General features: G+C 34.9%; 2 protein-coding genes across 4 annotated transcripts; both read left to right on the top strand.

The window, feature by feature from the left end:
- The first annotated feature begins 5,709 nt into the window (after positions 1–5,709).
- On the top strand, positions 5,710–11,047 carry LOC143470530 (uncharacterized). Its single transcript, XM_076968735.1, has 4 exons — positions 5,710–8,120; positions 8,393–8,528; positions 8,657–8,780; positions 9,564–11,047. The coding sequence occupies exons 1-4, from the start codon at positions 7,952–7,954 to the stop codon at positions 9,822–9,824; spliced, it is 690 nt and encodes a 229-aa protein (XP_076824850.1). The 5' UTR covers positions 5,710–7,951; the 3' UTR covers positions 9,825–11,047.
- Positions 11,048–11,962: 915 nt separating this feature from the next.
- Positions 11,963–20,524, top strand: LOC143470520 (uncharacterized). Of its 3 annotated transcripts, XM_076968720.1 has the most exons (6): positions 16,164–16,749; positions 18,201–18,265; positions 18,550–18,685; positions 18,847–18,970; positions 19,745–19,992; positions 20,061–20,519. In XM_076968720.1, the coding sequence occupies exons 2-6, from the start codon at positions 18,211–18,213 to the stop codon at positions 20,077–20,079; spliced, it is 582 nt and encodes a 193-aa protein (XP_076824835.1). In that variant the 5' UTR covers positions 16,164–16,749; positions 18,201–18,210; the 3' UTR covers positions 20,080–20,519. The 3 variants fall into 3 exon arrangements, with proteins under 3 accessions (XP_076824828.1, XP_076824835.1, XP_076824818.1); XM_076968713.1 differs by lacking the exons at positions 16,164–16,749; positions 18,201–18,265 and adding an exon at positions 11,963–12,512 and having other exon boundaries at positions 20,061–20,524; XM_076968703.1 differs by having other exon boundaries at positions 16,165–18,265; positions 20,061–20,516.
- Positions 20,525–24,061: the final 3,537 nt, after the last annotated feature.

Genomic DNA, 24,061 nt, shown 5'->3' with positions numbered 1-24,061 from the left:
AGTTTTACACAACTTGAAATTTGTTTATAATCAGAATGGCAAAATAAAAAACGCCATTTGAATCTGTGGAAAGCGGCTTCAGCCTCTGCAGCGCAAGATTGTGGATATTATTAACGAAGCAAATAAACTTTCGGCGTTAACCACATTGGAGGCTAAGATTGTGATATTCCAACTTTGCAAGGATAAAGAAAGGAATTTGGGCATTTTTCACTTGATGTTTAGTAGCAAAATTTTGATAATTCACAAGTTTGATTGTATGCGTATTTAAGTGCAAAGCTTCAAACTTGAAAAGGCGATGGTGAGTCTTATGGCACCATTAAGTTCTGGTAAGAAAATGTTTCCATAATGATTTAGAGTAGTAGTGGTGCAAGACAAACATGTTTCGAAATTAAAACTTTGACTGAAATTTATTTAAAAAACTCTTGCATGTAATAATTGAATTATCACTTTGCACTCTGAAGCATATAAGAAGATACATTTTTATCCAATGCAGACTTAAACCTACTTCTTTAAGAACTTAATCCTACCGGTAAAAATTTGGATTAAACATGCGCGGAGCGGAATGAAGCCAATCTTTGTGTCCTCCTTCAGGAATGTGTATAAGAATATATTTTACCAACCGAAAAGAAATAATATTGGTCTGTAGAAGTTAAATCCTTTTGCGAGACATAACGATAAAGACAATAAAGGTTGCAAGAGTTTAAATTGGGCGATGTTTTTATGACTGAAATTAGGGTTGTTTTTTTATAACGATTAACTCAAATAAGTTGTCTGGGTCCACTGTAGTAACAATGGTTCCGTTGGTGCAAGTATTTACAAGTAGTTTTTAAAGAAACTTTTGATTTCAGATCTACTGTGCAGGCAACTTTCTTTGAGCTATATTGCAAATATTCTCATTTAATATCATAATTTTTATTTTTAATTTTTTTTACTATCCGATTTTATTCATTTTTCTGTAAATGACAATCAGTTAAAATAACCCAATCAGAGCGCTGGTTAAATTAGCAGATGTTTATGTTCCAGTTATAAAATGTTCCGACTTACGTAATCACTAATCAGTAACCGTATTTAAAAAAGAAATAATAGCTAGCCTTTGGACGTTTAAGGTTGTTATTGCAATGCTCCAAATCAGTCGACTTCAATGCTTTTTCTTTCGTTTACTCTCCAACTGTATGTTCTTATTAACTCTGTTTCCGGTCATAATTGCCAATCCAACGTCGGGTACATGCGACAATCTGCTTGACCAGTTACGAACCATTTACGACGGCTTCATGCATATCTCATAAACAGGGTATGAGATGTACTACGTTTAATTCCTTTGCAGCAAAAGCAAAGCTTTATACCAGCATACTACAGTATTTTGGTTGACCAATAGTAGGTAACCATTTCCATGCATTTACTACCCACTAGTTCGTGTCCAACAAGCCCGGTTGTGTATACTGATTTAAAGATTGTAACGTTAGCTATTGACAGTAGTAGATTTCTAAGTAAAGTCAACTATTACCGTAGGTACAAAGTTTATTCATACTGGGTCTGCCGGTTTAAAATAGCTAACTTTTTGAAATGTTCTGCTACAGCGTTCCTGATTGTTTTCTATCACAAGTATGCCTACCGTCTTGCTGGTAACAACAATTCTAGCGAAGTTAACAATCCTTCCCAGCGACCTCGCCTTTCAAACACGTGCTGCCATTACCAATGCATCCCAGAGGACCTGGCTTAGTACGAGTTTACTTTCCAAATCAATTGCAATTAAATCTTGCTAATGCTTCCAACATTAATTATAAGTTTATGTACATGTTCACCATCCCTGTTTGATCTATTTAGCGGAATATGTTTTAATTAACTATACGCTCAAATAAAATCATGTTTTATATTTCCAGTGTTTGCGGAAGAGACTACATGAATACGCATAACACTTCCAGAAAAAAAACAACTTTTTAAACACCCGTCTTATAACGGTGCCGCATCTCCGAATCTAAAAGGACTAGGATTACCAGGCTTGTCCATGGGAAATGTCCCATGGGATGGGATGGGATGGGACAGCACGAATTGCAATTCCCATGGCATTGAAAATTTGCTAAATGAGCACAGTGACTCGGAATATGAGTACCAATGATAATAAATTGTCATAGATAGACAACTTTTCTGAACTTTAAAGTTAACAAAGTCAATAAATTTTGTCGTTTTGTATCTCTCTTTGTACATGTAGTCAATTCTAATAGACATTAGACTTAAATTTCCATAAATTTAATAACATTTATTGAATTGTATTTTGATGGGATGGCATGGGATGGGATGGGATGGGATGGGACAAGCATGAATTGCTATGGGATGGGATGGGATGGGACAGAAAAAAATGTCCCATGGACAAGCCTGATTGGATTACCATCGACAAAAGTGAGATAATCTATAAATTTTGCAAAAATTATTGAAATAATGCAAAACTATTTGGCACAATCTGCAAATAAAACTAATTCCTAATTTGGTTGCACTTAGGTCACGTTTTGGGCAATTGCAGCATGGGAATTTTTAGGCTTATCTTTGATAATAAAATAATTTTGAAGTATGATTGATATTAGGATATTGCTATAACATCAAAATCGGAAATACGTATATTAGCCTGATCTTTTTTACCGTAATTTGGTCCTGCCGCGCTGGCAGCAAGTCAAAACCTTGAAAATCAGGCTTATGTGAACATGCCGTGTAGTGTTGCATAAATAGTGTCAGTGTAAATATTTATTTGCTAAAGTTAAGATCACAGTTGATGTTATCATCAGTTGCAAAGAGTATTATTTATTATCCCACCTGTTGCTAGAATTAGACTAAAACAATTACACTAAAACAATTAAACGTTTTAGCTTAACATGTGATATATACTCTTAATTAAATACTGATATGAAAAACACCACGTACAAGTCCAAGGTTCAAAGTTATACGCGATTATATACAATTACATTTACACAACACCGCATTTTCAAATACGCACATCATTGGATATGGTACACGTCAGATTTTTTGTCGTATAATTTGGAATCCCATCATCACGTATGCTAAAGTTAAGCCAACTACAATTAAATAATTTGTGCTACCAAAGTCATTGTCGTGGAGAAACGTCAAGCGTTCATATATAACATTCCCAAAGATCAGTATCTAAACGAACTTATATTCAACTGTTATAAACTTTATACATGCTCCACGATATTTCTTTGCAGTGTTGGTGGCAAAGTGAGCAAAGCTAAGGCATACCGCAATTCCAAATCAAACTTTTGCACTGGTTAATCGCTTTCCGAGTACTGTGCTTTTGCTTATGAAGCTGTCTTTAGTAAATTTCACCAGCTAGACAACGTGGGCGATAGACTTCATGCCGTCGCGTTTATGTAAATACATGTCATTGTTAATACCTTTCGTGCCGCTCTCCTCCTTGTAAATCTTGCAAAACAATATTTTGAAGTTGGTGTGTGTAATGAATTCCCACGCAATATCAAATAAGTGTTCTGAAGTGAAATTTGCCACATTAAGAGGATTTAGTTTCAGACAAGTGAGAAGTTAAAGCGGGTATTTTCTTTTACAAAGCATCTCTTTTCAAAACAGCCTTTGGTGCAATATTAATTCTTTCCAAAGCATTTTAACTTGGACTTGCGTTTGGCTCAAACGACATTTTGCCAAATTACTATATTTCTTAAGGCAGCAGTTGTTGCGGACGCCAACTTAGGCAGGAATATCTCCTACCTACAAGGTTTAGTTTAGAACTGATTTATTGATGTTCTTATTTTATTTTTGCATATTGCAACATCGGGTTTTCGGTGTTTGTCCCTGTTAGTCAAACCATAAATAGTAATGTAAACAAACACATCCAACGTTTTGCGGTACAAGGTGATACGTTTAGCACAAACAAAATCCTCGTCTTAGTGATTTTTAAACAATAGTTTTTGTAGGTTTTCCACTAGAATAATTTTCTTGTTCGTACCGCACTAACAATCGATATTATGATTGCTGTATTTCCTTTTAAGGACATCAACATATCATCGGTCTCTATAGACGTTTACTTGTCATATTTACAATAGAAACATTATTGTGCATGACGCAGACCCAGGAATCCAATAAACTTTTTGTCATCAATTCAAATCCATAATCCACCACGACATTAATACACCGACCACCTCGCATGGATTTCTATCATCGTAAACGAGAAATACAAGATATCTAATATTCAAACTTGGCACTCAAAGTTTCAATTTTTATTTAATATAGGTTTTTTTCTCCTGTTAAAATAAATATCACAACATACTCTCTTCCACGCCTAATCCTTCACAGGTGTCAGAAAAACTATGCAATATGCAGATTAAATCAAAATTGTAACTTTAATATGCAGATGAGTTTACCAATTAAGTAAAAGAACTGTCTTGCACACAAATCTTATAGATATAAGTTTGACAGTTTATTTTTTGTTTTTAGTTGATTTATGTGCAACATTATTTTATTTTTACATGTAATTAACACTTATTTTCCAAACATACTGTACATTTAAAGTCAAGGAGAATGCTTAATAATAAATTTATTAAAGTTTTAAACGCTAAAAGAATACCTTGCAAAGTTGATTTAGTTAGTACCCAAGACCAGACATACATTTGTCGCATTTTGTTTTCCTTCGAAATGTTTGTTATTATGCAAAACCAATTAGGCTAACCATACTAGGTGGATAGCTTTGCAACCTTTACGCATCTTTTACAGTTGAATTCGAATTCGGAATAGTGCCAGTTCAGGTTTGTACGGATTGGTTTTTCGTTATTTGGCTTAGAAATGAAGAGCTTTCTTCATGAAAAAAAAAAGTTGAAATAACGTGTCCAGTATATAGTATAACTGGCTTTGTTAGGTGATCTTCGTGTATCTACGCAATATCCGTAACAATATAATGAAGTAAATTGTTGGTTTGTGTGGTATTTGCTGCCCAGCAAATTTTTAATTAAAAGTGGTTACGATATATCTTTGGCAGAAATTGTTTGCCATACAGAGAAATTAAAAAAATGCTTACAAAATTGTGATGACAGCGTCGACAACTTATTTGAAACTTCTCGTTAACGTTACGCTATTCTTACAAAATTAAAAAAAAGCACTAGGCAGTGAAATACCTGCAAAATATGCTGCGCTTAATTTTTACTCATAATCCCGCAAAAAAAGTGATCACGTCAGTCGACGATAATCCTAACAAAGGGTCGGACAGGTATTGTATTTCTTTTGATAGGTTCTTATGGGTTTTGTCAGTTAGGTCTGCTCTAACTTTCCATTGTTATGCAATGCTGCCACGTTTACGTAGTTTTCGCTTTAATAGAACAAGTTGTTCTTGTACGAATATTTACGCTTTTCATTTTGCGCGCAACCTTGACACCTCAGTATTGTTCAAAGTAGGGTTCATTGAGAGTATAACAGTATTAGAGTTTTGTAAACGCATGAGCAGCTGCCTAATTTAGGACGTGTCAAGTGCAATGGCGATCACCAAACAAAGTTAAGGAGTTTTTTCTGGGAAAACAGAGAATCAGTAAAAGCTGTTTTGGTAATTTTTGCCGAATGTAACTAAATATTTCTCGCCCATGCAAGCACACTGTAGCTGGCAAACGCGTGCTCGAAAGGCGATATACCCGGGCGTATTTTAGTCTGGTTAGTTTTCGCGGACTAATATAACAGCAAGAAAGATCCCTCGACAACGTTTGTTTATGGTAACCAGGCATGACGTAAAGGCTATGAAAAAACAACCAAAACAACAAGAATTTTTTTACCGAAAAAGCCATTCAAATTGCCATAGAAATCGCATTATATATAAGAGCGGAATGCTAATTATCCTGGTTTACATGAAGATTTTGATCAATTCTGAGCTAGTATTATCGAAGTAGCACCCTTTGTGGGGATAGAGCTTGCATATTTTCGTTGACTGCACTGTTTTGCTAAAATAACTCAGATAAACTTTTGCGGAAGGAAATTAATTACGAAATCATAGAGAAAGAATTATTTTTTCTACACAAGCGTCGTCAAAAACTGCTAGAGGTAGGCAAAGCACGATTTTCTGCAGACAAGAAAAGAAAATTGTGTTTCGGTGGAGAAATCAACATACGCCGCATTGTAGACTATGCCAAGTTGAAAGTGCCCAGTAACAACGTAAAGTCATAAAAATGATTACCTTCCCGTGTACATTTCGTGATATATGTGTTGGTCGTTTCTGTGAAACTGAGATTCAAAACATTTTGTAGCAGCAGGCAATAGAGATTAAAACTGACTAAGTCTCGCGAAGATGCTGAAGTTTGTATAAACCCGGTAAAACATGACAACAAAACGAGAATGTAAAAACCCGGTAATAAGGACTAAGATCGGGCCTTTGACAAAACACTAACCGCAATGGGTTGAAAAAGGTGCTTTGCCTTGACACGGGTAAACATGAATATCATGGTCGTGGTGGTTATCGTCAGTAAAACAACATGTTACTTTGAACACGACTATGAATGCTTGAGTTTAGGCTGAAAGAGATTGGTTGTAATGTTTTATAAGAAAAAAATTAAACGATTATATTTAAAGCATTATTTTATGAGACAAACAATGTTACATGGTAAGTTCAGTTGCTGAAAATTAAGTTATTGTAAGAAAATCGTAACGTGGGTAATTAAGCATCGAGACAGTTACAGCACAGTTTTGGAGTGAAGCCGTTTAGATTTCAACATTTTCGTAAAATGTTTTAACATTATTTTGCATGTTCGAAGTGACTACTGAGTGAGCGACAGATTTCTAACCTGCGTTGTATGATGACTCGGATTATTTACACCGCGACATTGGTATTGCTATTTGATGCTGCGGTTTGAACGTTGTGGCATGTAGAATGCTTTTAAGATGGTAGGCGGATTAAATTCACTTTTTACACGATGTCCTCATAATGCAGCCGGCGTCCGACATCGATTTATATCCGCTGATCACGATGTGAGTTGGTTTCAAGTTCATGTCTTTAGAAACAAAAGCTGCGTTTTATCCTGCGGCATCGTGATGTTTTTAAAGGGATTTGTAAAATTGTTTGTGCGCATTTTGAAAAGTGAAGGTAAATTCATCTGGAAAGTCTGAGTGCTTTTTAGAAATTGACTAACTTTAAAATGAAGCTAAAGCAGGCATTGTATAAGACGCTTTAAACATACCGACCGAAGGGAAGATCGTTCAGGGTTGACGAATGTTGAAAGTACTGTAGTGTACGACTAAATCTCTTTATAAGATCATATAGTATAATATACATATGCAGTACAAGCCAAGATTGTCGGCCGATGACGCAAACGATTCCCCTCGCCAACGTAATTGCACTCCATAAATGTCTGTATTCAAAAAACTAACAACCCTTGGACTTGCAAGATATTTTCCATATTATTTTATTTACTGATATTTTAACACACTTGCAAAGTATAACATGCTATGCAAATGTAAGCTGAGGGACGATTTATAGCAGCTATGCATAGCTATGCATATGATTTATAGCAGCTATAAACTCGCTATGCATAAGTTGAAAAGTTTGCAAGTTTTATACAGACGTATGACAGATATATAGGTGAACACCTGTTTCGAAATAGTTTAGTGTTCAGATGGTAACAAAATGCTAAATATTAAGTCTGGGCAAATACTTTAAGTGTGCGAATAGGATCATACCAGAGAGTGAATGCACGGCATTTAAAATATGTTTGGCAACTTGCAGTGAACCATCACAGAAAGCACAACCAAAAGATTTTTCAAGTTAAAAAATTTAAGTTTCAACACATTCGTTCTGTTCATTATTCTGTAAATGAACTTCGGATAAAATAACGCAATCAGAGCGCTGGTTAAATTAGCAGATGTTTATTTTCCAACTATAAAATGTACCGACTTACGTAATCACTCACCGTCTTTTTAAAAAATAATAGCTAGCCTTCGGACATTTAAGTTTGTTATTGCAATGCTCAAAATCAGTCGACTTCAATGTTCTTTCTTTCTTTTACTCTCCACCTGTTTGTTCTTATCAACTCTGATTCCGATCACAATCGCCAATCCAAGGTCGCGTGCATGCAATATGGTTGACATATTACGAAGCATTTGCAAGGACTTGATACCTATCTCACAACGGGGTATGTGATGTATTTCGTTTAATTCCTTTACAGCAAAAGCTTTGTACCAGCATACTACTGTATTTTGGTTGACTAATACTTGGTAGCTATTTCCATGTGTTTACCACACATTAGCGCGTGCCAAAGAAACTTGGTTGTGTATAATGATTTAAAGATTGAAAGGTTAATGATTGGAAGTGGTACCTTTCTAAGTGAAGTCAACTATTACTCTAGGTACTAAGTGTAGTCTACCGTTTTAAAATAAACTAACTTTTTATCGTATTCTGATGCAGTGCACACGGAAGCTTTAAAAAACAAGTACCGGCCGAGACATAGCAGAAAATCACCCCGAATCACAATTATTTCCCAGGGGCCTCGCCTGTCGGACATGTGCTGCAGCAAACCCTGCCAACCAGAGGATTACGCTCAGTACGAGTTTACTTTCAAAATAAAATGCAATTAAATCTTGCTTATGCTTCCAACATTAATTATAAGTTTATGTAAATGTTGATTATCCCTGTTTGATTTATTATACGGAATATGTTTTATATTTCCAGAATTTGCGGGAGAGACTACGTGGACACGCATAAAACTTCCATAGACAACCAACTTTTCGAACGCTCGTCTTATAACGGTGCCGCACCTCCAAATCTACAAAACCTAGGATTGTCATCAACAGAAGTAAGAGAATTTATATGTTTTGCAAAAAATTAATGAAAGACCGCATTGCTTGCAATTGCTTGGCGGTGACACAAGAAAATACAACCTACTTTTGGGTCCATTCAGACCGAAACCTTTATTGCTGCCTTGGCAAAATTTTCTGGAAAACTTGATATGGGTTTGATGTGCGCTTCTTATGTTGCCCTAATAATGAATATTTACACTACTACCCCAAAGTAACGGAATCATGCAAAACCCATTGCGAAAACAAACACCAGGAAGCATTGACTTTCGAACGATTAAATCCGTTATTATACGAGAAAACATCCGAAATGAAACGATTTTCCCCTTTACACATAAGCTGTTATAACTATATAACTTGATCTCTTTACGTTTGTTAACCATATTCTCAAGTGTTTGTTTGATATTCTTTATTTTCTTATTTTTCCTTCGTTTATCGTTTACAGTGACATATTATTTAGAAGCAGTATGTAGGAATCATGGCAATATCGGAGAATAAACTCTAGTATTACAAAATTCCTGCGAAATTGTTGTGTACATTTTACAAAAATGATTGTTAGATTTTGACAGCAATATTTGTTCTTCATTAGTATTATTGTTTTGGTTATTTTGGTAAATCTTCTCGAACCCAAAACTCATCCAACTTTATAATCTATGCTTGGATTGGTTTGCCACAATCGGACATTTTTCATTTATTATGCACCCTTTTGTATTTCATTCTCAGCTGATGTACAGATGTCAAGTTTGAAACAAGCAATTTCTTTCAATCGTTTACCTTTTTAGATTACCGTGGGAACGGCACTGTGTCTCGAAATCGCACATAAATTGAAAGCAATACTTATAGCTTCTCCTGAGTTCATGGCACGTTATAGCAATCATCGGGATGAATTTCATAACATTTTGAGGGAGCCTCCTCGTTCCACCCGGCGTCGCCAACCTCATAAACCTGTACAGTGCCACATCAGCGGGGAGCCAAAACATCGCAGCAAAAAAAGTGTATTCCGTTTAAACTCGGCCACCACGGAAAAGCCGGAATATCGGTAATATGCTATTTCCAGGTGTGAATTTTCACTTCAAGCAAAGGGTGCTTTACTGAAGCCTTCCACAGGACCATGTGTGGGACTTGATGATGAACATTTCAAAGCAAGACATTTGTATGAACCACTAAGCTTGTTATCTTGACAGCTGTCGTCGACATACCAGTTCTGGCACTTACCGTAGTTGTTATAACTGGGAACGCACATTCGTTAGTTCCTTCCGTAAGAGGCAGGCAATGTCATGTTATTGCTGCATTTTTATTGCTCAATCACCCGGCATTACATTGATCTTCCCCGTTATCCAAATAGTTGTACAGTTGTTCCACAATATTTACAAACTGGTGTTGGTTGTTGCTGCAACTTACCTTTCGGAAGAGGTAACAACATGCTTGTTTATTGTTTTTTATTTTGAAGTTTCCAATGTTTACGTAATATGCACACTAAGTTTATAGAAAGCATGAGTATGTTTTTGTTTCACCCCAAAAATATTTACTTTCTGCTGAATAAATTAAAATCCCGTATGTTTGTCTGTCTCATTTTTGCAAAATAAAACAAACTTTAAGGAATTTCATTTGACAAAACTTGTAATACCTTGAAATTAGATAATATAGCACAACGTGGTCAGAAGGTTTTAAAAGAAACAGGTGGCTAAAAAGCAGCCTTTTTGTTTAATTTATCTGTGAAGCGGTGGTAGTAGAAACATGTTCAAATCCTGTGTACAACTTGTTGAGCCCGACTGGTCTGCCTAACATTTATGTTCATTACATTGCAATGATAAATTATTCTTTAGGTTAACCTGTGCCTATAAGATACGTTTCCAATTTTTGAGCGTAAATAGCTACGGAAGAATATTTTCTTGTTCTAAACGTTGTGTATTGTTGACCAATAATTTTAGGTTCAAATATTCAATCAAATGTGTCATTGCAATAACGAATTTAAAACGTAAAAAAAAATTACTGTTTAAGACAGCACACAATAAGTAGAAACAACATGGTTTTATTTAAGCATGATCGGATTATTTAAACGTCAAGACAATATGGCGTTTGCATGTTTTACGGGGATATAACAGCTGTAGATATTGTAGAAACAAAATTAGGAGTAAACTGCTCTACGCACTTTTGTAATTGTTTAGAAGTCCAAACATGATTTAATATATACCTACAAGTTTTATACAACTTGAAATTTGTTTATAATCAGAATGGCAAACTGAAAGAACACCATTTGAATCTGTGGAAAGCGACTTCAGTCTCCGCAGCGCAAGATTGTGGATATTATTAACGAAGCAAATAAACTTTCGGCGTTAGCCACATTGGAGGCTAAGATTGTGATATTCCAACTTTGCAAGGATAAAGAAAGGAATTTGGGCATTTTTCGCATGATGTTTAGTAGAAAAATTTTGATAATTTACAAGTTTGATTGTATGCGTATTTAAGTGTGTAGCTTCAAACTTGAAAACGCGATGGTGAGTCTTATGGCACCATTTGGTTCTGGTAAGAAAATGTTTCCATAATTATTTAGCATTGTAGTGGTGCAAAGCAAACATGTTTCGAAATTAAAACTTTGACTGATATTATTTAAAAAACCTTTTGCATGTAATAATTGAATTATCACTTTGCACACTGAAGCGTATAGGAAGACACATTTTTTATCAAATACAGACTTAAACTTACTTATTTAAGAACTTAATCCTACCGGTGAAGATTTGGATTAAACATGTGGGAAGCGGAATGAAGCCAATTTTTATGCCCACCTTCAGGAATGTGTATAAGAAGATATTTTACCAACCGAAAGAGATTAATATAGGTCTGTAGGAGTTAAATCTTTTTGCGAGACATAACGATAAAGACAATAAAGGTTGTATGAGTTTAAATTGGGCGAGGTTTTTATGACTGAAATTAGGGTTGTTTTTTTATAACGATCAACTCAAATAAGTTGTCTGGGCCCACTGTAGTAACATTGGTTCCGTTGGGGCAAGTATTTACAAGTAGTTTTTAAAGCAACTTTTGATTCCAAATCTACTGTGCAGTCAACTTTCTCTGAGCTATATTGCAAAACTTCTCATTTAATATCATGATTGTTATTTTTAATTATTTTGTTTTTTACGATCCATATGTATTGTAGGCCGTATCAATTTTTAGTTTGATTTTGGATTTGGAGATGGCCATCTGAATGGAAATAAACAATGGTGATCAAATAGCATTATAATTTCATTTTTGAAAAGTTTTAAAAAATTGAAGATGCAATCAATAGAATTACATACATATAGAGCTATATGGCAATACAAAAAGTGGTTGTTAACTTGAAGTGAGTCATCACAATAAGCACAACCAAAAGATTTTTCAACACATTCGTTTTGTTCATTTTTCTGTAAATGACGATCAGTTAAAATAACGCAATCAGAGCGCTGGTTAATTTAGCAGATGTTTATGTTCCAGCTATAAAATGTACCGACTTACGTAATCACTAAATGTCTTTAAAAAAATAATAGCTAGCTTTCAGACGTTTAATTTTCTTATTGCAATGCTCAAAATCATTCGAATTCAATGTTCTTTCTTTCTTTTACTCTCCACCTGTTTGTTCTTATCAACTCTGATTCCGATCACAATTGCCAATCCTACAACGGATATTAGATGCGAAAATCTGCTTGACTATTTACGAACCATTTGCAACAACGTCACAACTATCTCACAACGCGGTATGTGATGTATTTCGTTTAATTCCTTTACAGCAAAAGCAAAGCTTTTTACCAGCAATTTGAGTACTTTGGTTGATTAATTCTTTGTAACCATTTCCATGCATTTATCACACACTAGCGCGTGTCCAACAAACTTGGTCATGTGTATACTGAATTAAAAATTGAAAGGTTAATGATTGGTAGTAGTACCTTTCTAAGTGAAGTCAACTATTACTATAGGTACTAAGTTTATTCATACTGTAGGTTTGCCGTTTTAAAATAAACTAACTTTTTGTCATATTCTGCTACAGTGCTCCGGATAGCTTTAGATCAAAAGTACTCTCTTACACATATCCGCCATCCTATGCGTTTCACAATGTTCTTTCCCGGTTGCCTGCATGACCTTTCGGACATGTGTTGTCATAACCACTGCTCCCCAACCGACATAGCTCAGTACGAGTTTACTTTCCAAATCAAATGCAATTAAATCTTGCTAATGCATCCAACATTAATTATATATTTATGTAAATGTTGACCATCCTTGTTTGATCTATTTAGTGGAATATGTTTTAATTAACTATAAGCTCAAATAAAATCATGTTTTATATTTCCAGAATTTGCGGGAGAGACTTCGTGATTATGCATAACACTTCCAGAGACAACCAACTTTTTAAAAGCTCGTCTTATAACGGTGCCGCATCTCCAAATCTAAAAGAACTAGTATTGGCATCAACAAAAGTAAGAGAATCTATAAATTTTGCAAAAATTAGTGAAATAATGCAAAACTATTTGGCGCAATCTGTAAATAAAACTAATTCCTAATTTGGTTGCACTGATATCACGTTTTGGGCAATTGCGGCATGGGATTTTTTTAGGCTTATCTTTCATAATACATTAATTTTGAAGTATGATTGATATTTGGATATTGCTATAACATCAAAAACCTAAATATTGTAGCCTGATCTTTTTCACCTTAACTTAGACCCGTCGCGTTGGCAGCAAGTCAAAACCTAGAAAATCGGGCTTATGTGAACATACCGTGTAGTGTTGCATAAATAGTGTCAGTGTAAGTATTTATTTGCTGCGTTTAAGATCACAGTTGATATTTTCATCAGTTGCAAAGAGTATTATTTATTGTTCCATCTGTTTCTTGCAATTTTGACACGTTTTTCGCTACATTTTATAACACAAAATAAAATTCTGTAGCCTAAAAAAAACGATTTATGAAATCACACAAGAAAAAGAATATTTCCTTAATTAAACGAGAACTAAATAATGAAATGTTACAATATATAATCTTAATGCAAAAGGTAGCCCTTAATTTAAATTGTTAAAACTAATGCTACTGTTACTTCCGTGCCGCTCCCAAAAATATTACTAGATTACGCAAAAAAATAAACTTTTTATCTTAACATGTGATATATACTCTTAATTAAATACTGATATGAAAAACACCACGTACAAGTTCAAGGTTCAAAGTTATAGACGATTACAATTACATTTACACAACACCGCATTTTCAAAAAACGTTATTGGATAAGGTACACTTCAGATTTTTTGCCGTATAATTTAGAATCCCATCATCACGTATGCTACAAGTTAAGCCAACTACGATTAAATAATTTGTTCTACCAAAGTCATTGTCGTAGAAAAACGTCAAGCGTTCATATATAACATTCCCAAAGATCAGTATCTATACGAACTTATATTCACCTGTATATAAACTTTGTACATGCTCCACGATATTTCTTTGCAGTGTTGATGGCAAAGTGAGCAAAGCTAAGGCATACCGCAATGCCAAATCAAACTTTTGCACTGGTTAATCGCTTTCCGAGTACTGTGCTTTTGCTTACGAAGCTGTTTTTAGTAAATTTCACCCGCTAGACAACGTGGGCGATAGACTTCATGCCGTCGCGTTTACGTAAATACATGGCATTGTTAATAACTTTCGTGCCGCTCTCTTCCTTGTAAATCTTGCAAAACAATATTTTGAAGTTGGTGTGTGTAATGAATTTCCACGCAATATCAAATAAGTATAGTGAAGTGAAATTTGCCACATTATGAGGATTTAGTTTCAGACAAGTGAGAGGTCAAAGCTGGTATTTTCTTTTACAAAGTACCTGTTTTCAAAACAGCCTTTTGTGCAATGTTAATTCTTTCCAAAGCATTTTAACGTGGACTTGCGTTTGGCTCAAATGAGTCATATGAAATTTGGCCAAATTATTGTATTTCCTGAGGCTAGCAGTTGTTGCGGACGACAACTTATGCCACACCCTACCTATAAGGTTTAGTTTTTAACTGATTTATTCATGTTCTTATTTTATTTTTACTTATTGCAACATAGGGTTTTCGGTGTTTGTCCCTGTTAGTCAAACCAGAACCAATAATGTAAACAAACACATCCAACGTTTTGCGGTACAAGGTGATACGTTTAGCACAAACAAAACCCTTGTCATAGTGATTTTTAAACAATACTTTTTTGTAAGTTTTCGACTAGAATAATTTTCTTGCTCGTACCGCACTAACAATCGATATTATGATTGCTGTATTTCCTTTTAAGGGCATCGACATATCATCGGTATCTATACACGCTTACTTGTCATATTTACAATAGAAACATTATTGTGTATGACGCACTCCCAAGAATCCAATAAACTTTTTTTTCAGCAATCCAAATCCTTAATCTACCACGAAATTTATCCACCGACCACCTCGCATGGATTTCTATCATCATAAACAAGATCTACACGGTACCTAAACTCAAACTTGGCACCTAACGTTTCAATTTTTACTTAACGTAGGTTTATTTCTCTTGTTAAAGTAAATATCACAACATACTCTTCTCCACGCCTAATCCTTCACAGGTGGCAGAAAAACTATGCAATATGCAGATTACATCAAAATTGTAACCTCTATAAGCAGATGAGTTTACTAATTAAGTAAAAAATATACCTTTCACACAAATCTTTTAAATATAAGTTTGACAATTTCTTTTTTGTTTTTATTGTATTTATGTCCAATATTTTTTTATTTTTACATGTATTTAACACTTATTTTCCAAACATACTATACACTTAAATTCAAGGAAAATGCTTATGAAGAAAATTAAATTAAAAAAGTAAAGATAAATTTAAAAAATGCTTACAAAATTGTTATAACAGCATCGACAACTTATTTGAATCTTCTCGTTAACGTTACGCTATTCTTACCAAATTAATAAACCGCACTAGGCGGTGAAATACTTGCAAAATATGCTGCGCTTAATTTTTACTCATAATCCCGCAAAATTTATGACGTCAGTCGACGATAATCCTAATAAAGCGTCTGACACGTATTGTATTTCTTTTGATAGGTTCTTATGGGTTTTGTCAGTTAGGTCTGCTCTAGCGTTTCTCGTGTTATGCAATACTGCCACGTTTACGTAGTTTTCGCTTTAACAGAACAAGTTGTTCTTGTACGAATACTTATGCTTTTTATTTTGCGCGCAACCTTGACATCTCAGTGTTCTTCAAAGTAGGGTTCATTGAGAGTATAACAGTATAAGAGTTTTGTAAACGCATGAGCAGCTACCTAATTTTGGATCTGTCAAGTGCACCGGCGATCACCAAACAAAGTTAAGTAGTTTTTTCTGGGAAAACAGAGAATCGGTAAAAGCCGTTTTGGTAATTTTTGCCGAATGTAACTAAATATTTCTCGTGCATGCATGCACAAAGTTCCCGGTAAACGCGTGCTCGAAAGGTGATATAGCCGGGCGTATTTTAGTCTGGTTAGTTTTCACGGACAAACATAACAGCAAAAAAGATCCCTCGACAACGTTTGTTTATGGTAACCAGGAATGGTGCAAAGGCTATGAAAAACAAACTAAAACAACAAGAAATTTTTAACGAAAAAGCCGTTCTTATTTCCACAGAAATCGCATTATGTATAAGAGCGGGATGCTAATTATCCTAGTTACACGAAGATTTTGATCAATTCTGAGCTAGTATTATCGAAGTAGCACCCTTCTTGAGGATAGAGCTTGCATATTTTCGTTGACTGCACTGTTTTGCTAAAATAACTCAGATAAACTTTCGCGGAAGGAAATTAATTCTGAAATCATATCAAAGAATTATTCTTGCTACACAAGCGTCGTCAAAAACGGCCAGATGTAGGCAAAGCACGATTTTCTGCAGACAAGAAAAGAAAATTGTGTTTCGGTGGAGAAATCAGCATACGCCGCATTGTAGACTATGCCAAGTTGAAAGTGCCCAGTAACAAGGTAAAGTCATAAAAATGATTACCTTCCAGCGAAGTGTACATTTCGTGATATATGTGTTGGTCTTTTATGTGAAATTGAGATTCAAAACATTTTGTAGCAGCAGGCAATAGAGATTAAAACTGACTAAGTCTCGCAAAGATGCTGAAGTTTGTATAAACCCGGTAAAACATGACAACAAAACGAGAATGTAAAAACCCGATACTAAGGACTAAAATTGGGCCTTTGACAAAACACTAACCGCAGTGGGTTGAAAAAGGTGCTTTGCCTTGACACGGGTAAACATGAATATCATGGTCGTGGTAGTCATCGTCAGTAAAACAACACGTTACTTTCAACACGACTACGAATGCTTGAGTTTAGGCTGCAAGAGAGTGGTAATAATGTTTTATAACAAAAAAATATACGATTATATTTAAAGCTAAAATTTATGAGACTAACAATGTTGCATGGTAAGTCCCGTTGCTGAAAATTAAGTTATTGTGAGAAAATCGTAACTTGGGCAATTAAGCATAGACAGTTACAGTACTGTTTTGAAGTGAAGCCATTTAGATTTCAACTTTTTCGTAAAATGTTTTAACATTATTTTGCATGTTCGAAGTGACTACTGAGTGAGCGACAGATTTCTAACCTGCGTTGTGTGATGACTCGGATTATTTACACTTCGACATTGGTATTGATATTTGATGCTGCGGTTTGAAAGTTGTGACATGTAGAATGCTTTTAAGATGGTATGCGGATTAATGTCGCTTTTTACACAATGTCCTCATAATGCAGCCGGCGTCCGATGTTGATTTATATCCGCCGATCACGATGTGACTTTAAGTGCCAGTTGGGTTCAAGTTCATGTTTTTAGAAACTAAATATGCGTTTTATCCTGCGGCATCGTGATGTTTTAAAGGGCTTTGTAAAATTGTTTGTGCGCATTTTGAAAAGTGAATGTAAATTCATCCGGAATATCTGCGTGCTTTTTAGAAATAGACTAACTTTAAAATGAAACCAAAGCAGACATCGTATAGACGGTTTAAACATAGCGACCGAAGGGAAGATCGTCCAGGGTTGACGAATGTTGAAAGTAGTGTACGATTAAATCTCTTTATCAGTTCATATACATATGCAGTACAAGTCAAGGTTTGCGGCCGATGACGCAAGCGATTCGTCTCGCCAACGTAATTGCACTTCATAAATACGTGTTTACAAATGGGTAGCTACCCTTAGCAGTAAGGGATTTGCAAAATATTTTCCATATTATTTATTTACTGATATTTCTACCACACTTGTAATCACTAACTGTCTTTTTAAAATATAATAGCTAGTCTTCGGATGTTTAAGGTTGTTATTGCAATGCTCCAAATCAGTCGAATTCAATGTTCTTTCTTTCTTTTACTCTCCACCTGTTTGTTCTTATCAACGCTGATTCCGATCACAATTGCCAATCCAACATCGGATATTAGGTGCGACAATATGCTTGACTATTTACGAAGCATTTGCAACAACGTCACAACTATCTCACAACGGGGTATGTGATGTATTTCGTTTAATTCCTTTACAGCAAAAGCAAAGCTTTGTACCAGCATACTACTGTATTTTGGTTGACTAATACTTGGTAGTTATTTCCATGCATTTAGCACACATTAGTTCGTGTCCAACAAACTTGGTTGTGTTTACTGATTTAAAGATTCTAAGGTTAGTTATTGATAGTAGTACCTTTCTAAGTTAAGTCAACTATTATTATAGGTACAAAGTTTAGTCATAGGTCTGCCGTTTTAAAATAAACTAACTTTTTATCCTATTCTGATACAGTGCATGAGGATAATTTGAATAACAAGTATGGGCCTAGACATAGCAGAAAATCACGCCGAATCACAATTATTTCCCAGCGGCCTCGCCTGTCGGACATGTGCTGCAATAAACGCTGCCAACCAGAGGATTACGCTCAGTACGAGTTTACTTTCCAAATCAATTGCAATTAAATCTTGCTTATGATTCCAACATTAATTATAAGTTTATGTAAATGTTGACCATCCCTGTTTGATCTATTAAACGGAATATGTTTTAATTAACTATAAGCTCAAATAAAATCACGTTTTATATTTCCAGAATTTGCGGGAGAGACTACGTGGATACGCATAAAACTTCCATAGACAACAAAGTTTTTAAAAGCTCGTCTTATAACGGTGCCACACCTCCAAATCTAAAAAAACTAGGATTGGAATCAGCAGAAGTAAGAGAATTTATACGTTTTGCAAAAATTTAATGAAAGACCGCATTGCTTGCAATTGCTTGGCAGTGACACAAGAAAATACGACCTACTTTTGGGTTCATTCAGACCGAAACCTTTATTGCTGCCTTGACAAAATTTTCTGCATAAAATGATGCGCGTTTCTTATGTTGCCCTATTAATGAATATTTACACTGTTACCTCAAAGTAACGGAATCATGCAAAAACCCATTGTGAAAACAAACACCAGGAAGCATTGACTTTCGAACGATTAAATCCGTTATTATACGAGAAAACATCCGAAATGAAACGATTTTCTTTTTAAACATAAGCTGTTATAACTATATAACTTGAACTGTTTAGCGTTTGTTAACCATTTTTTCAAGTGTTCGTTTGATATTCTTTATTTTCTTATTTTTCCTTCGGTATATCGTTTACGGTGACATATTATTTAGAAGCAGTATGTAGGAATCAGGGGAATATCGGAGAATAAACTCTAGTATTACGAAATTCCTGCGAAATTGTTGTGTACATTTTACAAAAATGATTGTTACATTTTGACAGCAATATTTGTTCTTCATTAATATTATTGTTTTGTTTATTTTGCTTAATCGTCTCGAACCGAAAACTCATCCAACTTTATAATCTATCCTTGGATTGGTTTGCCACAATCGGACATTTTTAATTTTTTATGCACCCATTTGTATTTCATTCTCAGCTGATGTACAGATGTCAAGTTTGAAACAAGCCATTTCTTTCAATCGTTTACATTTTTAGGTTACCATGGGAACGGTACTGTGTCTCGAAATCGCAAGTAAGTTGAAAGAAAGACTAGCTTCTCCTGAGTTCAGGTCACGTTATGGTCAACATCTGGATGAATTTTATAACATTGTGAGGAACCCTTCTCATTCCGGCCGGTATCGTCATAAATCTGTACCGTGCCACATCAGCAGGAAGTTGAAACATCGCCGCAAAAACAGTGTATTCCGTTTAACCTCGGCCACCACGGGAAAACCTGAATATCGGTAATATGCTATTTCAAGGTATGAATTTTCACTTCAAGCAAAGGGTGCTTTACTGAAGCCTTTCACAGGACCATGTGTGGGACTTGATGACGAACATTTCAAAGCAAGACATTTGTTTGAACCAATAAGCTTGTTATCTTGACAGCTGTCGTCGACATACCAGTTCTGGCACTTACCGTAGTTGTTATAACTGGGAACGCACATTCGTTAGTTTTTTCTGTAAGAGGCAATGTCATGTTATTGCTGCATTTTTTTGCTCAATCACCCGGCAGTACATTGATCTTCCGCGTTATCCAAATAGTTGTACAGTTGTTTCACATTATTTACAAACTGGTTTTGGTTGTTACTGCAACTTACCTGTTGGACGAGGTAACGGCATGCTTATTTATTGTTTTTTATTCTAAATTCTGCAATGTTTACGTAATATGTACACTAAGTTTATAGAAAGCATGGGCATGTTTTTGTTTGACTCGGAAAATATTTACTTTCTGCTAAACAAATTAAAATCCCTAATTTTTGTCTGTCTCATTTTTGCAAAATAAAACGAAAATTAAGGAATTTTTTTAGTGACTTTCAAAAGAAAGCTGATTATAGCGAGCTTTTGACGAAACTTGTAATATCTTGATATTAAATGATTTTGCACAGCATGGTCAGAAAGTTTTAAGAGAAACAGCCTTTTTGTTTTGTAGATGTGTATCGCAGTGGTAGTAGAAAAATGTTGCAATCCTGTGTACAACATGTTGAACTCGACTGGTCTGCCTAACATCCATGTTCATTACATTGCAATGTCAGTTGTTAGGGACATAATAATACAAATTAGATAATCAGTATTACAAAACTATGCCGATGTACTTGAATTACCACATAAATTTAAAAACGATTGTTCCTGAATGATAAATTATTCTTTAGGTTAACCTGTGCCTAGAAGGTACTTTTCTCATGTTTGAGCGTAAATAATTACGGAGAGATTATTTTCTTATTCTAAACGTTGTGTATTGTTGCACAATACATTTTAGGTTCAATTAATCAATCAAATGTGCCATTGCAATAAGACACGAAGAATTTAAAACGTAAAAAATAATTTTACTGTTTAAGACAGCACACGTTAAACAGAAAACAACATGATTTTATTCAAGCATGATCGGAATATTTAAAGGTCAGCGCATTTAGACGTTTGTGTGTTTTACGGGAATATTATAAAACAGTTTGGATTGTAGAAACAAAATTAAGACTAAACTCATCTACGTGCTTTTCGTCATGGTTTAGAAGTCCAAACATGATTTAATATATGCCTACAAGTTTTACACAACTTGAAATTTGTTTATAATCAGAATGGCAAACTAAAAGAACGCCATTTGAATCTGTGGAAAGCGACTTCAGTCTCCGCAGCGCAAGATTGTGGATACTATTAACGAAGCAAATAAACTTTCGGCGTTAGCCACATTGGAGGTTAAGATTGTGATATTCCACCTTTGCAAGGATAAAGAAAGGAATTTTATGCATTTTTCACTTGATGTTTATAGTAGCAATCTATTGATGATGAGTCACAAGTTTGATTGTATGCGTATTTAAGTGCAAAGCTTCAAACTTGAAAAGGCGATGGTGAGGATTATGGCACCATTTGGTTCTGGTAAGAAAATAATTCCATAATGATTTAGCATTGTCGTGGTGCAAAGCAAACATGTTTGGAAATTAAAACTTTGACTGAAATTTATTTAAAAAATTTTTGCATGTAATAATTGAATTATCACTTTGCACACTGAAGCGTATAAGAAGACACATTTTTTATCAAATACAGACTTAAACTTACTTATTTAAGAACTTAATCCTACCGGTGAAGATTTGGATTAAACATGTGGGAAGCGGAATGAAGCCAATTTTTATGCCCACCTTCAGGAATGTGTATAAGAAGATATTTTACCAACCGAAAGAGATTAATATAGGTGTGTAGGAGTTAAATCCTTTAGCGATACATAACGATAAAGACAATAAAGGTTGTATGAGTTTAAATTGGGCGATGTTTTTATGACTGAAATTAGGGTTGTTTTTTTATAACGATCAACTTAAATAAGTTGTCTGGGCCCAATGCAGTAACATTGGTTCCGTTGGGGCAAGTATTAATTTTGAGTTTGGAGACGGTCATCTGCACATTTTGTAGGTGCTATCCACTAATTGAGCGTATTACACGGTAAAGGTTGGTACCATCTTTTTCTCAAACCGCTGTCAATGGTAAAGAATAAACGACCGATTCAATCTTTTAACCTATTTAACTTTTTCTTTAGCAATTTCCTCGTCTTAACTGACAAGCTTTAAGTGACGGAATGCTTTAAAGTGTTACACCCCACGGCATAGATGGTTTGGTTACTGAGTTATGATATGCTGCACTACGCGTATTTTGCACGTTTTATTTAAACATGCTTGTTTTCAACACACTTCTATGAGCTTAAGTCGGTACAATCACTATTTGATATAACATCCCTATAGATCCTACGATACAGTTACTTACTAAGGAGAAAAGTTACAGGTTTTATGATTTAAAAAAAAACTGACAATTTTCGAAGCTTTAACGCGTATTTGTGTAACTTTTGTAAACTTCATGTTACAAAATTACATTGTAATACTCTACATCGCTCATTCAAATTTATTGGCAACGTTTTTGTTTTTCCAACTGTTTTGCTTACCCGTGCTTGTGCTAAGTATGTGCAAATTTGACACTCAATAATTAAATAAACATTTGACACAAAACAACAAGTAAAGTTAATTCAGCCATAAAAAGAATGGTCAGAATTTTATAATGCAGCCTTTTCGGTGAATGTGTTCGACGGCTTCCACATCTGCGGCCAGTAACATCACTTGCTAGGTCTGGTTAATGACATAAATCGTACTTAAGTAGTGTTTTTGTAATATAATACTGCGGTTGACACGTTATGGCAATAGAAAACTTCTAAAAGTTGGATTAATACTTTTCAAAAGATATTACATCTAGCGCAGCGGCGTCACGTTCTGATTTATATCTTTTAATCGCGCAATGCCTGCAAATGCTGTCTAAATCAGGTTTAAGGTCATGTTTTAGCAACAAAAACTCCATTTTTCTGCATCATCCAGATCTTTTTATGGTATGTTGTTAGCGCACATTTTGAAAGTTCTTTTTATCAGAAAGCCTTGCGAGTTTTATAAGTACATTGGCATTAAATTTTGACTTGGAATTTGGCAATAAACTTCTACATGATTCAAAAATACCGACTAAGGTAAAGTTTATCGAAGGTTGAGGTGTGTTTAAAGTAGCGAGGTTTAATCGCTTCATCATTTATCAAGCAGATAGCGTGACCAAGTGATTGATCACGATAATGCAAGTGTGCAGTGTAAATAATTGCATGTCTTTTGGCCAACCGAGGCCTATTTTGATAACGCATCCGCTGTAACGAAATATTTCACCTTATGCCTCGACATGCCACCGATGTGACGTTAAATTAGCAGACAAGCCTGATACGCTCTGCAAATGTTTGTCTATCGCAGATCTGACATAGCATCATGCCTGGTACGGACAAATATTAGCTGACGACTAAGCATGAGTAGAAGCACACATTGCATGTTCTTGAATAGGAAATAAGTATGATAAAAGAACCATTATTAGAAGGTGTGACACTTAGAAAAATGGAAATCATTTAGTTATTAAGGTTAAGATAAAAACGGCAATAAATCATTCAGTAAGCTGCCATGCCTAGAAAATCAATTAACACATGCTGTTAAAAGTAATAAGATGGCTGAAGATTAGAACTGTGCCATAGAGCAGCGCGACACAACCGATTGGCCGTGGCCCGCTGCTTCGCCGAGAAGCATGTCAAAAAGTTGCTGTAGAAAAAGCGATTACAGTAAAGTGGGGCCTTTCAGAAAGTAGGTGTTATTGTAAACAAACTTTTTTGGAAAAGTTTATTTTTAATTTGATTCATTTTTATAATATGATTAAAAATATTATCAGTAAGATTTAGAGATCTAACTTAGTGAGCTTCAAACAAAAATGTTCAGAAACAATAGGCTACCAGATGGAAAAGCTCTACCATAGAGGGTA

This window comes from Clavelina lepadiformis, chromosome 1 (genome assembly GCF_947623445.1).
Source record: "Clavelina lepadiformis chromosome 1, kaClaLepa1.1, whole genome shotgun sequence".
NCBI lineage: Eukaryota > Metazoa > Chordata > Ascidiacea > Aplousobranchia > Clavelinidae > Clavelina > Clavelina lepadiformis.
Note: the sequence above shows the minus strand (reverse complement) of the source record. Positions and strands in the feature narration are given on the sequence as shown.

Coding starts and splice junctions, on each gene's coding strand:
- LOC143470530 (XM_076968735.1), top strand. CDS start 7,952: ATGCTCAAAATCAGTCGACTTCAATGTTCTTTCTTTCTTTTACTCTCC. Junction 8,121..8,392: donor GATACCTATCTCACAACGGG/GTATGTGATGTA, acceptor ATTCTGATGCAG/TGCACACGGAAGCTTTAAAA. Junction 8,529..8,656: donor CAACCAGAGGATTACGCTCA/GTACGAGTTTAC, acceptor TTATATTTCCAG/AATTTGCGGGAGAGACTACG.
- LOC143470520 (XM_076968703.1), top strand. CDS start 18,070: ATGTTTAAGGTTGTTATTGCAATGCTCCAAATCAGTCGAATTCAATGT. Junction 18,686..18,846: donor CAACCAGAGGATTACGCTCA/GTACGAGTTTAC, acceptor TTATATTTCCAG/AATTTGCGGGAGAGACTACG. Junction 18,971..19,744: donor TAGGATTGGAATCAGCAGAA/GTAAGAGAATTT, acceptor TTACATTTTTAG/GTTACCATGGGAACGGTACT.